We start from the raw sequence: 13,142 nt of genomic DNA, 5'->3' as shown, positions 1-13,142 counted from the left end.
CGCCGCCCAATCCGCGCGCGCGCCCTTCTCCCCGCGGGCCGCGGCGCCGCCGCGCAGGCGCAGTGGCCACGCCCCGCCCGGCACCGCCTTCCCGGGTGCCTTAAAGGGACAGCGCCCCGGGAAACCGGGAAGGGGCACGGTTACAGGCGAGGCGGGGGGAGGGGAGCGATGGCGGCGCCTCCGGCTCCCGGGTGTCGCAGCCCTTCAGGAGGGGGGCAGCGGGCCGGGCTGTGCCCGCGTGGGAGCGATGCGCAGCACCCCCAAAATGGCCGTGGGGCAGGCAGGCTGTGCCAGGCCTCGACTGGGCCACAGGCCCCGCTGCGGGGGGGGCAGCACCGAGGCCCCGGGGCCACCGGCAGCGCCTGTGAACGGTCTCTGCTTTGGCCTTGAGCCCTGCCCAAACCTCTGCACGTGCCTCCTAGGCCTGGTGAGAAGGGACGGGCTTTTCGTCTGTTCCCTGCTTAAAAACAGCCAAAAACATGGGGGCGTTGGGTCTGATCACCTGTAGTTTGGCTGGGAGGTGTTTTCTGGGGAGCAGGCAGCTGAAACGGGCTTTTCTGAGGTAAAAACCCTCTAGAGGGGAAAAAAAAACCCCAAAGGGATCTGAGAGCTTTTAGATCTGTCTTCGTCAGAGGGCACAAATCTGATTCTCCCCCAGCAGCAGCCTCCACTTCAGCTTGCTTATCTCAGACTTTGCTGTTCGGCTGCAGAACTCGGTGCTGCCGGACCATTGCATGAATGCCACTAACGAGCGCTCTGCTTGTTCCAGGGACCCTTCACCCTGTGTCTCTGCTCTGAGGGACCGAGGCCTCGAGAAACTGCTGTGATGCTTCCACCCGACGCTGGCACCCTGCAACGTGTGCGGCGTTTCGTCCCTGAGACACCCGGCGCCGCGGCTGGGAACCAACTGCTCCGTGGTGGCGGCGCCCCCAAAATCCCGAGTGCCAAGGTCAGTGTCTCTAACCACATTTTTGGGTGCCTAGAGAGCTGCTGATGTTTCCAAGAACATATCACCTGCTAAAAATGCCTCATATGCAGACAGAAGTGAGTTTTCCCCAGCCAAATACTGCCTGGAAGCCACTCTGTTCCCGCTGAGGTCTGGCTGCTCCATTTCTAAGCGTGGGGCCAGAAACGAGTGCACAGCACGGTCCCTTTCACGGGGGCCAGGAGATCACATCCAGGCAACTTCAGGCTGAATTACTGGGAGACAACACAAACCCACTGGGCGCCTGCGCACGTGTGGGCTGCGAAGGCCCATCTCTCCTCACGCCCAGATGTTGCTGCTGATACATCACTGCTGGTACGTGAGAGGGGGCAGCCCCCGAGGACCCCGTGCCGTTGGAGGAGACAGAGGCTTTCCAGCACTTTCCCCTTCTTGTAATCAGCCCCACAGGCCAATTAAACAAAAAGGCAATTGGTCAGTTTCCCAGGCAGGCCAACATGTTAATCAGGCTCCCCAGCCTTCCTTTCCAGTCTGGCAAAAGCCAGCATTGGTGCTAAAAAATTCAAACGGTTGCCGTGACAACTCCAACAGCTGATAACTCATCCTGTCACAAGGGGAGCATGGGGCTCTCAGCCTCTCGGGGCCAAGGTAATTCCTGCTGTAGCTGCACCAGCAACTCCCTGGGCGCTGCAGACGGTGGAGGGGACCAGTGGGCTCGGGATGTGCTGGGAATTTGGCGGTGACCTGAGCTGGCAGGGTAGCTTGAGGACAAAATGACTTGGGTTTGTGAGAGGTTTTTTTATATATATATTGCAGCTGATTGAAGTGAAGCAACAGTCTTCTATGATGCTGAAGAGAAGGAAGTTAAAAAAAGAAACAAAATATTTATGGTATGGAGATGGAGAGTTGTGTCCTGCTATGTCCTGGTTTGGAGTCTCTCTTTACTTGTCCTCGCTCTCAATCAACTTTTAATTTGCTCTTAGCTCAGGTAATTCTCTTCACCACGTAGCGCTTCACTTTTCCCATTTGCTAAAACAAAGTGAGGGGAGTTTGGCCTTCCTGCACTGGAGTTGAGGGGGGAGTCCTAAAACTGCAGGCTGGGTCTTCTCTCACCCTGCATAGTCATTCCACGTCTTTCCATCAAATTATCCCTGATTCATCTCTGCCAGAGCATGAGGAATCATTTGCGTCAGTCTGAGACCCTCTGCAGGACGGCTGCTTGTTACAGTTGATCGAAAAGGTAGAGCGTGAACACCCAGTGATTTTGCAAGGTGATTTTAGAGACAAAGAACACAAACCCGTGGCTGCATCAGCGTGTCAGGACCTTCGTAGAGAGTTTATTAGAGAGCTGTGGGTTCGTGAGGCTTTGCCGGGGACAGCCGATGGTGAAGATCTGGTGCATGTCAGCTACCAAAGGAAGAGCAGGGCAGCTGGATGCGTGCCTTTGGCTCGCCAGAGGACCGGCTATGGCCCCCGGGATCCCAGCCGGGGTCAAGCAGCTCTGCAGATCTTTCCAGTCACAGCCACCCTTTTGCGTCACGCTCGAGCCACACTTGACCTGTGAGCACGGTAATGAGGTGCGCGGCCTCTCCAGGGCTCCCCCAGCCCATGTTATCCCCCCATCCTCCCCAGCGCACACGCTGCGGGCCCCATGCCATCACCAGCCGCACCGGCAGGCTGAGCTGGCGATGGCAGAAACGGCATTTGGGGACAGGGCAGCGGGGGCTGCCGTGGCGGGGGCTGCAAAGGGCCAGGCAGGGGCCGTTACAGCGAGGGCAGGGCTTGGCTGCAGCCCCCTCAGGCCCCGCAGCCTCCCTGCGCGGCAGCCCCAGCTCTGCCATTGCCGCCTCCCTGCGAGGGGGCGGCTGCAGTCTGCCCCCCCTCGAAAGCCTCATGCGGGCGGCTCCCCCCACTCCGTCCTCACTGGATTTTTGCAGCCCGGGCAGGAAGCCACGAGTCCTTGCAGATGCAGCGGCCGTTGTGGGACTCGGATCACGGCAGAGATGAATCAGCCCCCGATACGCTGCAATTTACAGCCGAGCTCACCAACCCCTCCTTCATGCTCAGGATGCAGATCAGCATAACCGCTGGAAAATCGGGGGAAAGGAGAGGAAAACCTAGATTTCTGTAGGAAAAAAAAAAAAAAAGACATCACCTGCATTTTTAATGCCAGCAAGGAATTGCCCAGTGGTTTCTCAAAGCAGAACCTTTACCTGCTTTAATTGTTGGGTTTATTTAATTTGTTCTTATCTGGTTTATTTATATGCTCTGCCCAGACCAAGGTACGTGCTTCGCTCTGCCCTGACACGCTCTCGTGGTAACAGCGAACCAAGAAAGGCTTCCCCCGGGGTTCGGTTCCTCTCTAATGAACTCGGTGGCAGGGTGCCCTCTGGCAGGAGGGGAGCCCTCGCCGACTGCGCAGCAGCTCCTCGAGCGTGGGGGTGACGCCAAGGTGGCGACGGCGGCCCCGGCAGCGCGCGGCTTTCTCCTGGGCTGCGTTTAACGGCTGGCCGAGCCCCTGGGAGCGCTGTGCTGGGACCGGTGGTGGCGGGGAGCAGCGGCCCCACGGTGGGTGGATGGCGAGAGGGAGGTGTGAAGGTGGTGCCGAGCCCGGGAACGTGTCCGGGCGCCCAAGGCCGGGCCCCGCTCGCCCTCCACGGGCTCCAGCCCTCGCACTGGCTCCGGTTTTGGTACCGCCCTACCCCAACTGGCCGTACCGGCCCCGGCTCCCCGGTCACGTGCTGGTGTTTGGCAGCGGGTGGGGAGGGGTTTTGCCCCTGCCCCGACTGAGCAAAGCACTGGCGGGGCTGGAGCACTGCTCCGGTCTGCCCCCACCCCCATCCTCTCCCGCTGGCCCCGGTGCACGGCCACGTGGTTCCGCCCCGGCAGAACAATCCTCCAAACCATAGAGCTTCCCGGCAGCTCAGGGCTAGACAGGCAACTCGGCGCATGCGCCCGGCGCGCTGGCGTCACAGACTCCGCCCCCCGGCCGGCGCCGCAGTATAAGAAGGGGGCGGTTGACGTCAGCGTTCTCTTCCGCCCGCTCTGCGCTCGCCAGCGAGACAGGGCTGCCACCGCCGCCATTGCTGCACCCCCCCCGCCCCGGAGAATCCACCGCCATCCGCCACCATGGTGAGGCCCCGCGCCCTGCCGCCGTGCCGGGAGGCCGGGCGGCCGCCGCGCTCGTCGTGCCGGGGGGGATGGCCGCGGTCGCGGAGCTGTGGGGCCTGCGGCGGGGGCAGGGGCCTGCGGCGCCGGGCCTGCCTGTGGGCGCCGGCCGGGGCCGGGGGCGGGGGAGAGAGGCCGAGCCGTCCCTGAGGGGGACTCGGGGCCGTCGCCGCGGGGCGGGAGCTTGCGTGTCCCGGGGCTTGTGTCACCATGCCGGCCCGGGCAGGGCCCTTGGCTGCCGGTCTCGGGGTTTCCGCGGCCGTGCCCATGGGGCCTGGTCGGGCAGCGCCTCCCCCGCGGAGGGGGGAGGGGGGGCGGTGATGTGGCACCGGGGCCGAGGCGGTGCTGCCGCCGGGGACGGGGCTCTGCGGTGGGCACCGGCTGCCTTATGTAACGCTGCGGCCCGGGCAGGGGCAGCCCCAGCTGAGCACTGGGCTGTCACCTGCGTGGCGTGTGGAGCAGAGCGCGGCTCTGCTGAGCAGCACCTTGAAAAGGCGGCTTTGGCTTCACTGCGGTTTTTCTCAAGGAAATCCTGAGCCTGCCGCAGTTTGTAGGATGCCGAGGGCTGTGGAGCGCTTGCCCTGCCGGCCCAGACCCCTCCTCGCGGAAACATTTGTGTTGGTGATGCCCTTGCAGGTCTTCCTGTGGGTTGTCTTGTAATGCTGGCTGTGTGAGCGGAGTTAATGTCAGTGTGACTAAACCTGGTAGTGCCAGATCTTGACATTGTTAGTGGCTCCTGGAGGAACTGAGGCAGTTCTTCTACATGCTGCATTTTTCTCCTTCTCCTCCTCTCTTCCCTCAAGGTGAACTTCACAGTAGACCAGATACGGGCCATCATGGACAAAAAGGCCAACATCAGAAACATGTCTGTGATCGCCCATGTTGATCACGGCAAATCAACCTTGACTGACTCTCTGGTATGCAAAGCTGGTATCATCGCCTCTGCCCGCGCGGGGGAGACCCGTTTCACTGACACAAGGAAAGACGAGCAGGAACGGTGCATCACTATCAAGTCAACGTGAGTTCCCTTCCTTCCAGAACCTTAGTGCTTGTGGTACATGCTCTGACCTCGGGAATGCCTTGAGTCCTGATTTTGATCGTGAGATGAAAGAAGAAACTGTCAGGCTCCCTCTAGTCTAGTTCAGAAGGTTATTTTTTCTTGTGAGGATGGCTTAAACGAGGGAGCGAGTATTGATTTGCTTGCAGTGAATCACAAAGTATTGCCTTGATGGCCGCTGGGAAATGGATGCACTCAGCCTTCCATTTTGGCGCTCGCTTGGTTTCATGTGGCTGATGTTCACCGGGAGTCTGCGGTCCTGAGACCACTGTGTGAGCAGCCGCTGCTGTCCGGAGCGTCTCTGGCAGTACCTCTGACAAAATCACTAATGCACTGGGCTGTTACCAGTTTGAGGACCCCTCAGGGGCATGAAGGGATCAAGAAGGGGGTTGAGGCTATTAGAAAAACTTGACGAGAAGAAACTACACTGTGTCCTCTGGGTTGTATGGAGCTAGAAGAGGTTATGATTTCAAAAACATAAGCTGTGCTGATTTTTAGCTTAAATTTGTAAGTAGCTACAGCACTGGCATCTCAGGAATATGCTCCAGGAAATCCTTAAGCCCGGACGTTGCGGTCTGTGCAGGACAGGAAGCATCTAAATGCGTGTTTGCTTTCTAAAGACTGGGGAGGGTGAAGAGTAGAGCATCTTTTTTACTAGTTTTTCTTCTATTTCAGAGCTATCTCTTTATTCTATGAGCTCTCTGAAAATGATTTGGCCTTCATCAAGCAGAGCAAAGATGGTTCTGGTTTTTTGATCAACCTGATTGACTCTCCTGGACACGTGGACTTCTCTTCAGAGGTCACTGCTGCTCTTCGTGTCACTGACGGTGCCCTGGTTGTCGTAGACTGTGTCTCTGGTAAGGCTTTTTGGCAGCAAAGTGCCACTGGAGTGTGTCAGGCAAGTCCAAAACCAGTGATAACCATTTCCCCTGTGTCTGACAGGTGTATGTGTGCAGACAGAGACTGTGTTGCGTCAGGCCATTGCCGAGAGGATCAAGCCTGTTCTGATGATGAACAAGATGGACCGAGCACTGCTGGAGCTGCAGCTGGAGCCTGAGGAGCTGTACCAGACCTTCCAGCGCATTGTGGAAAATGTGAACGTCATTATTTCCACGTATGGAGAAGGAGAAAGTGGTCCCATGGGAAATATCATGGTAAGCGGAAGGCTGTGAATGCTGTGTTTGAAGTAGGGCACTAGCAAGAAGGAGCAGTTGTGGCTTTCCGGCAGTTCTTTCCTTTCTCAAATAGAGAAGTGAGACTGGAATAATCATCTGGCGAAGCACCCACAGTGCCCACACTTGCACTGGTTTGGGGCTCTTGCTAGCTCTCCAAACCTTGTATTAGTATTTGGCTTGAGCAAAAAGACGACTGTAAATACAAGAAAGTGTTCTCTCTCAATATGAAAAGTGCTCTTGTGTCGTAGCATGCTTTCTTGCCCACATCGCATCTGTGATGTTAGGTGACGTGAGATCCTGAACTCCTACTCAGCATAACTCCCCTGGCTATGTTCTGAAATGGAAGGCCAGTAGGCGTTTGAATTCCTTTGTACTCTGAATTGTTCAAGCTCTGCGCTCTCATGGTTTCCTGAGTAGTGAGCATGGCTGCTGGCTGGAGGCCCTGAGGAAAAGGTGCTGTTTTATTCTTGTTTCACAGTAGAGCCACTCACAGGTCCTGTAGTTCTGCAGCTCCATCTCCCGAGCCTTTTCCCTGTGGAGCCATACCGAGTGCTGTTTGTGGAAGGCTAGGCGTGACTACTGTTGGCCACCTGTGGCTGTAAGGGCTGTTGCTGTTGCTGTGTAACGCTGCTGTCCTGTTACCTTTCAGATTGATCCAGTGCTTGGTACAGTTGGCTTTGGTTCTGGCCTGCACGGCTGGGCTTTCACTCTGAAGCAGTTTGCTGAGATGTATGTTGCAAAGTTCGCTGCCAAGGGTGAGGCCCAACTGAATCCAACGGAGCGTGCCAAGAAAGTTGAGGACATGATGAAGAAGCTGTGGGGAGACAGGTGAGTAATTGTGGCTGATCTTAATTCCAGGTCAGCATTGTGTGGTTGTAACCTGACATTGTAGATCAGTAAGGAGGGAGGAGATGGTTGTGTCTGTGCAGTCCTATCTGTATGGTTTGGTCCTTGTACTAGTTTTGGCCCAAAGAACTGCATTTCCCATGAAGTCCTTAGTGAAAAGGAAACAAGTAGACAAATGGGGAGGGGATGGTCAATTGGCAATACAAGCAAATGCACTTGGCTCTGCTCCGAAAGCCTGGGAGTGGCAGAAGGGTCTGAAAACAGTTCTTGCTCAGTGAACATTTGCTCTATCCTGAGCTGAGCAGAACAAGCCACTCTTCTGTAATGAAACTGGGTGTGGGTGCTTGTCTGACTTAATTTTTTCTCCAGGTATTTTGATCCTGCTACTGGCAAGTTCAGCAAATCTGCTACCAGCCCTGATGGAAAGAAACTGCCCCGGACTTTCTGTCAGCTCATTCTTGACCCCATCTTCAAGGTGAGTTCCTCAGAGCTCAGCCCTTGCTGGTTCCTTACACTGTCTGGCTTTATTAGTGTGTGATGATGGCAAATTTCTTCACTTTGACCTGACTTCTTTGTTTGAAGAAATTTGAGTATCTGACACAAGTTTAGTTCACTACCCTGCTGAAGTTGGTAGTCACTATCTGTAAAGGCAAGTGTGTGTCTAAGCCTCCATGTAGGTTTAACTGGGTGATGGGCAAGTATGCGGATTCTCTTTAGAGACTTGTGCTGCTTCCTCTGCAAAATGGGTCATTTGAGACACTTCTGACTTGTCCTGTTACAGGTTTTTGATGCAATCATGAACTTCAAGAAAGAGGAGGCAGCTAAATTGATAGAGAAACTGGACATCAAGCTTGACAGTGAAGATAAGGACAAAGAGGGCAAACCCCTGCTGAAGGTGAGACTTGTCTGAATTGCCTGTGGGGAGGAGACTAGCAGTTGGGCTGCTCCAACTACGCAGCCTTGTCAAGCAGCTGCGAAACCTGCTTGTGTAGAAAGGTGCTGTCTATAGTTTGGAGGGGGCAGGTGAGAAAGGGAAGGTTAACTGTTAGGTTCTGAACCATCTGCCCAGGTCTTACTCCTCTGATCTCTGCCCAGGCTGTGATGAGGCGCTGGCTGCCTGCTGGAGATGCCCTGCTGCAGATGATCACCATCCACCTGCCTTCTCCTGTCACAGCCCAGAAGTACCGCTGTGAGCTGCTATATGAAGGACCCCCTGATGATGAGGCTGCCATAGGTATGATGGGCCACTTGCTGCCTTTCCCAGCATCTTTCCACATCATTACTTAGTGCTCCGAAATGCCTAGAGCTTCTCGTTCTCAAAGTATAGCTCAGTAGCTGCTGTAACACTCGCAGCTGCAGCCTTTCTAGTGTGGATCAAATAAGCTTACTAGCTAGCAGCTTTGCTCTGGAGAGCTAAGCTAGCTAAGTAACTGGGGAAATAGCTAGGGTGTATGTCAAAGGCTCAGGCTCAGCCTATGTTAATTTAAATGATCTCTTGGAGGTCTGATCTTCCTTGCTGATTGGACTTGCCAGCCATCAGGACAGAAGCAAACAATTTGGGGCCATCCAGCCCTGTGTTGTGATTTTGTGGGGTGGGAGACTGGGGATATGCCAAATAGTAGAGACAGTACCGAACTAACTTCCACTTCTTCCTCCCAGGTATTAAGAACTGTGATCCCAAAGGGCCCCTGATGATGTACATCTCTAAAATGGTGCCAACCTCTGACAAGGGACGATTCTATGCTTTTGGACGTGTCTTCTCTGGTCTTGTCTCAACTGGCTTGAAAGTCAGAATCATGGGACCAAACTACACACCTGGCAAGAAGGAGGATCTGTATCTGAAGCCAATCCAAAGGTCAGTTCTGGCTGGGTGGAGTGCCTGGAGCTGTAACTTAGATTTGTGATCCCAGTACTGTGTCATAGGTCTATCCCTATCTCTGAGGCAAGGCAAAGCAGTTGGCCTTTGTCTTCAACCTTACTGCCACAGCTCCAGGATGCTGCCTCATGGGACCTCCTCTTCTGAACTCAAGTAAAACACCCTTCTCTTTCATCAGGACCATTCTCATGATGGGCCGTTACGTTGAACCCATTGAGGACGTGCCTTGTGGTAACATTGTCGGTCTGGTTGGCGTTGACCAGTTCCTTGTGAAGACTGGAACCATCACCACCTTTGAGCACGCTCACAACATGAGAGTCATGAAGTTCAGCGTCAGCCCTGTTGTGCGTGTGGCTGTTGAAGCCAAGAACCCAGCTGACCTGCCCAAGCTGGTGGAAGGTCTGAAGCGTCTGGCCAAGTCTGACCCTATGGTGCAGGTGAGTGCCTGAAATATTTTCAGAGATGAGAGAAACTCTAGTCCTACTGACAGAGGAGAGACCTGTTAGTCATGTGCTCTCCTTTGCCATAGAGGATGGCTGATTGCGGGGGGCTGTTTGCAGAACAGTCCTGAGTTGAATGTTGGTCCCAACCCCTACCAGAGTGGGAGGGAATACAGTATTTCATCCCATTTTGGGTAGTTCGTTGATCTGGAGATGACTCGGACTGAGAGCGCATCTAAAAGTAGTTCAGTAGCTCCATGGGTCACAGGGCAAAGACCATCGGACAAGTGATGGTATTTAAAATGCAAGAGCTTTCATTGCAGTCAAATGTCTCACCTGCTGCCTAAATGGTCTCTTCAGTGCATCATTGAGGAGTCTGGAGAACACATCATTGCTGGTGCAGGGGAGCTGCACCTGGAGATCTGTCTGAAGGACCTGGAGGAGGACCATGCGTGCATTCCTATTAAGGTACAGCTGTTACATCCCTGCAGACTGAGGGGCTGAAGTGGCAGCATGACTCTTCAGCTTGTAAGCTCCTAAACTGAGAAAACAGATACTGCTGCCTGTCTCTGCAGCTCCTTTTCACAAAGGAGCAAATCCCTGAGGTGATTCACTGCAGTGACAGTTTAAGAATTCTAGCTACAGCAAATGCAGCTGAGTGCGAGGCTGAGAGAAACAGCTCCTAATCTGATTACTGCTGGCTGCTTAATGCTGCTGTTGCTACATAGCCTAAAAAGCAGTGCGGATTGCTTGTTGACACTAATCTGCAAGTGCTTCGTATGTAAGGTTACCTCCAATAATGGTTGCTCTTGAAGTCTAAGTAGTAGTAGTTTAGAGCGCTAGTACTTTCTGTCTCTGTGTTTAACCTGATTGGAGCTCAGCAGTATCAGTGTCTGGCAAGCTGCAGTTGAGCTGGTGGCTCACTGATGTTCTCTACTGTGCTGTTCATCACTGCAGAAATCTGATCCTGTCGTGTCTTACCGTGAGACAGTCAGCGAGGAATCCAATGTGATGTGCCTTTCCAAGTCCCCCAACAAACACAACAGGCTCTACATGAAGGCCAGACCCTTCCCTGATGGACTGGCTGAGGACATCGACAAGGGGGAGGTCTCTGCCCGCCAGGAGCTGAAGCAGCGAGCTCGCTACCTGGCTGAGAAGTACGAATGGGACGTCACCGAAGCCAGGAAGATCTGGTGCTTTGGTCCTGATGGCACCGGCCCCAACATCCTGACTGACATCACCAAGGGAGTGCAGTACCTGAACGAGATCAAGGACAGCGTTGTGGCTGGCTTCCAGTGGGCTACAAAGGAGGTAGGGGCACCACCTACCTCTGTTAGTGCCTAGGCTGATAGCTTCAGGCAAGGCAATATGCAAAGTTGTGGAAGGCTACTGCTGATGTGAACTCTGGAGCTATTGCACAAAGATACCAGTAAATGGTTCCGGTGTCTCAAAGAGCTGTCTGAAAAGCTGCAGTGATGACTCAGAGGCAGGCGTAGCTGATTCTTAACTCTTAGGCAAGCAAGATGACTTGTTTAATGGCTTTATAGTGTGCCAAGTGAAGTGGGCTTGGGTTTTCTGCTCCAGGACCTATTTTCTAGGCATGCCAGTAAGCTGAAGAAACTGTGTCCTAGCAAAAAAGAAAAAAAGAAAAGCCTGTTGTCTCCTGGCAGTACTGTTCCCTGATGCATTGCTTGGCTTTCCTAGGGAGTCCTGTGTGAGGAGAATATGCGTGCTGTTCGTTTCGATGTGCATGATGTGACCTTGCACGCTGATGCCATTCACCGTGGAGGTGGGCAGATCATTCCCACTGCCAGGAGGTGCCTGTATGCCTGTGTGCTCACTGCTCAGCCCAGGCTCATGGAGCCCATCTACCTTGTGGAAATCCAGGTAAGGAACCTGCTCAGCGTAGAGGTTCGGGAGAGCCTCTGTGAGGAAGATGTAAACGGGCAGCGTGCAGTCCTGACTGACTTCTCTTGCAGTGCCCAGAGCAGGTAGTTGGTGGCATCTACGGTGTGCTGAACAGGAAGCGTGGCCATGTCTTTGAGGAGTCCCAGGTGGCTGGCACCCCCATGTTTGTGGTCAAGGCCTACCTGCCTGTCAACGAGTCCTTTGGTAAGTGTGCTTTGTGCTGGGTGTGGGTGCTCTCCTAGGAGGACAGGAACTTTGAGATGGGCACTGATCTTGGGCAGCTAATGCTGCACAAAGAGGAGATCCTGCATGTGCAGGTGGTCTGGAGGAAAGTTTGGATGCAGGCTGTTGGGTGCCCTGCAGTTGATGTCTCTGTGGGTTTGGGTCCTACCCTGGAGTTCTCTAAATCATCTGCTGCTGGCGACCTCAAGGGGGCAAATTAAACTGCAAGGTTCCTGTAACTGAGGAGTGGGATAGGTTCATGCTGTTGGTACGGCACAACTGTTTTGCTAGAGCTGCGACTGTTAAAATACTTGTGTTCCCTTCCAAACTCACCACTGTGCTCTTCCCCCCAGGTTTTACAGCTGACTTGCGATCTAACACAGGGGGCCAGGCTTTCCCCCAGTGTGTGTTTGACCACTGGCAGATCCTGCCCGGGGACCCCTTTGACAGCGCTAGCCGTCCTTGCCAGGTTGTTGCCGAGACCCGCAAACGCAAAGGGCTGAAGGAGGGTATCCCCGCACTGGACAACTTCCTGGACAAATTGTAAAAGCCACCGGCCCCAACATCACTCAGTCACTGTTGTTGGACTCTGGAGGAAAAAAAACAAACTAACTAGCGTAACACCAATGCAGCAGGCAAATGGTAGACTGCAGTGACCATCTCTTTGCATTATACTTAATCAGTTTCATAGCGATTTGAGACTTTCAACAAAAAAGCATTGATATTCAGCCTTATAGGTTTCTGTGTTGCACATGACTCATCTGGGGCCCCACTCGGTGCCATTGTAACTAAAAACATTTCCACTTGACGCAACTAGAGTTGCCTGGTTCCATATTTATTTGACTCATGGGGAAAGCGTCTCTGCTTTATTTTGCTGGGGGTGTATATGACAGGCAGAAGGTGGGGGGTACAGGGGCGCACTCAGTTCTTATTTTTCCAAAAGGGGGTGACTTGATGCCCAACTGATTGCAAACCAAGCGAAGCAAGTTAAATGCATTGAGAGGGCTTGCTTGGGTTAATGGCCTGTAGTGGGTTTTCAGGGGAGGGGTTGTCAGGGGATTTCTGGTTGGGCAGAAACTAGAAGGCAGGGAGATCTTGTGCAGTGTGATTGTCATCATGAGCATCAACAAATGTATTAGTGCCACTGGAAATAATAAATTTGATATGGTGATGAATATTCATACGGGCTCCTGGTTGATTTGCTTCAGTAGGAGGTGGTGTCTAGCAGGAGACAAGTGCTCCTGCTTCTTGCTGCTAAGCTGTTTGCAGGCAGGCTGTTGGAGAGCTCTACTCTTCTGCAGGGAGCCTTGCATCCCTCCTTTGCCTGCCATGTGCTGCTGGAGGCCGTGCAGACTGGGCTGGCTTCTAGTGTGTTGCTAAAACTGAGCACAGTGGTTCTGGAATATCTCAAAAGCCTCAGAGGGCATCTGAGCTGCTTGTTTCAGTCTTTAAGCTGAGCAGGAAAGAACAAATGGGTATATTTTTTTGACAGAAGTTTCTAATTGCA

General features: G+C 53.9%; 1 protein-coding gene, 1 long non-coding RNA gene and 1 other non-coding gene across 3 annotated transcripts; all 3 read left to right on the top strand.

Moving 5' to 3' along the window:
- The first annotated feature begins 6 nt into the window (after positions 1-6).
- LOC135323601 (uncharacterized) lies at positions 7-1,840 on the top strand. Its single transcript, XR_010385070.1, has 2 exons — positions 7-427; positions 770-1,840. It is a non-coding gene; the product is annotated as an uncharacterized LOC135323601 (long non-coding RNA).
- Positions 1,841-3,926: 2,086 nt separating this feature from the next.
- On the top strand, positions 3,927-12,816 carry EEF2 (eukaryotic translation elongation factor 2). Its single transcript, XM_026110851.2, has 15 exons — positions 3,927-4,075; positions 4,915-5,129; positions 5,844-6,025; positions 6,111-6,322; positions 6,993-7,171; positions 7,559-7,664; positions 7,971-8,084; positions 8,285-8,423; positions 8,849-9,044; positions 9,244-9,502; positions 9,866-9,973; positions 10,463-10,816; positions 11,210-11,392; positions 11,485-11,617; positions 11,989-12,816. Exons 1-15 carry the CDS (start codon positions 4,073-4,075, stop codon positions 12,180-12,182), a joined length of 2,577 nt encoding a protein of 858 aa, XP_025966636.1. The 5' UTR covers positions 3,927-4,072; the 3' UTR covers positions 12,183-12,816.
- LOC112989610 (small nucleolar RNA SNORD37) lies at positions 7,723-7,789 on the top strand. Its single transcript, XR_003260872.2, has one exon. It is a non-coding gene; the product is annotated as a small nucleolar RNA SNORD37 (small nucleolar RNA).
- Positions 12,817-13,142: the final 326 nt, after the last annotated feature.

The sequence above is a fragment of the Dromaius novaehollandiae genome, chromosome 25 (genome assembly GCF_036370855.1).
Source record: "Dromaius novaehollandiae isolate bDroNov1 chromosome 25, bDroNov1.hap1, whole genome shotgun sequence".
NCBI lineage: Eukaryota > Metazoa > Chordata > Aves > Casuariiformes > Dromaiidae > Dromaius > Dromaius novaehollandiae.
This window is presented reverse-complemented; position numbering and strand designations above follow the sequence as displayed.

Bases quoted from the DNA above. Each gene is read 5' to 3' on its own strand.
- EEF2 (XM_026110851.2), top strand. The intron at 5,130-5,843 runs GTGAGTTCCCTT...CTTCTATTTCAG, and splicing joins TGCATCACTATCAAGTCAAC to AGCTATCTCTTTATTCTATG. The intron at 9,045-9,243 runs GTCAGTTCTGGC...CTCTTTCATCAG, and splicing joins TATCTGAAGCCAATCCAAAG to GACCATTCTCATGATGGGCC.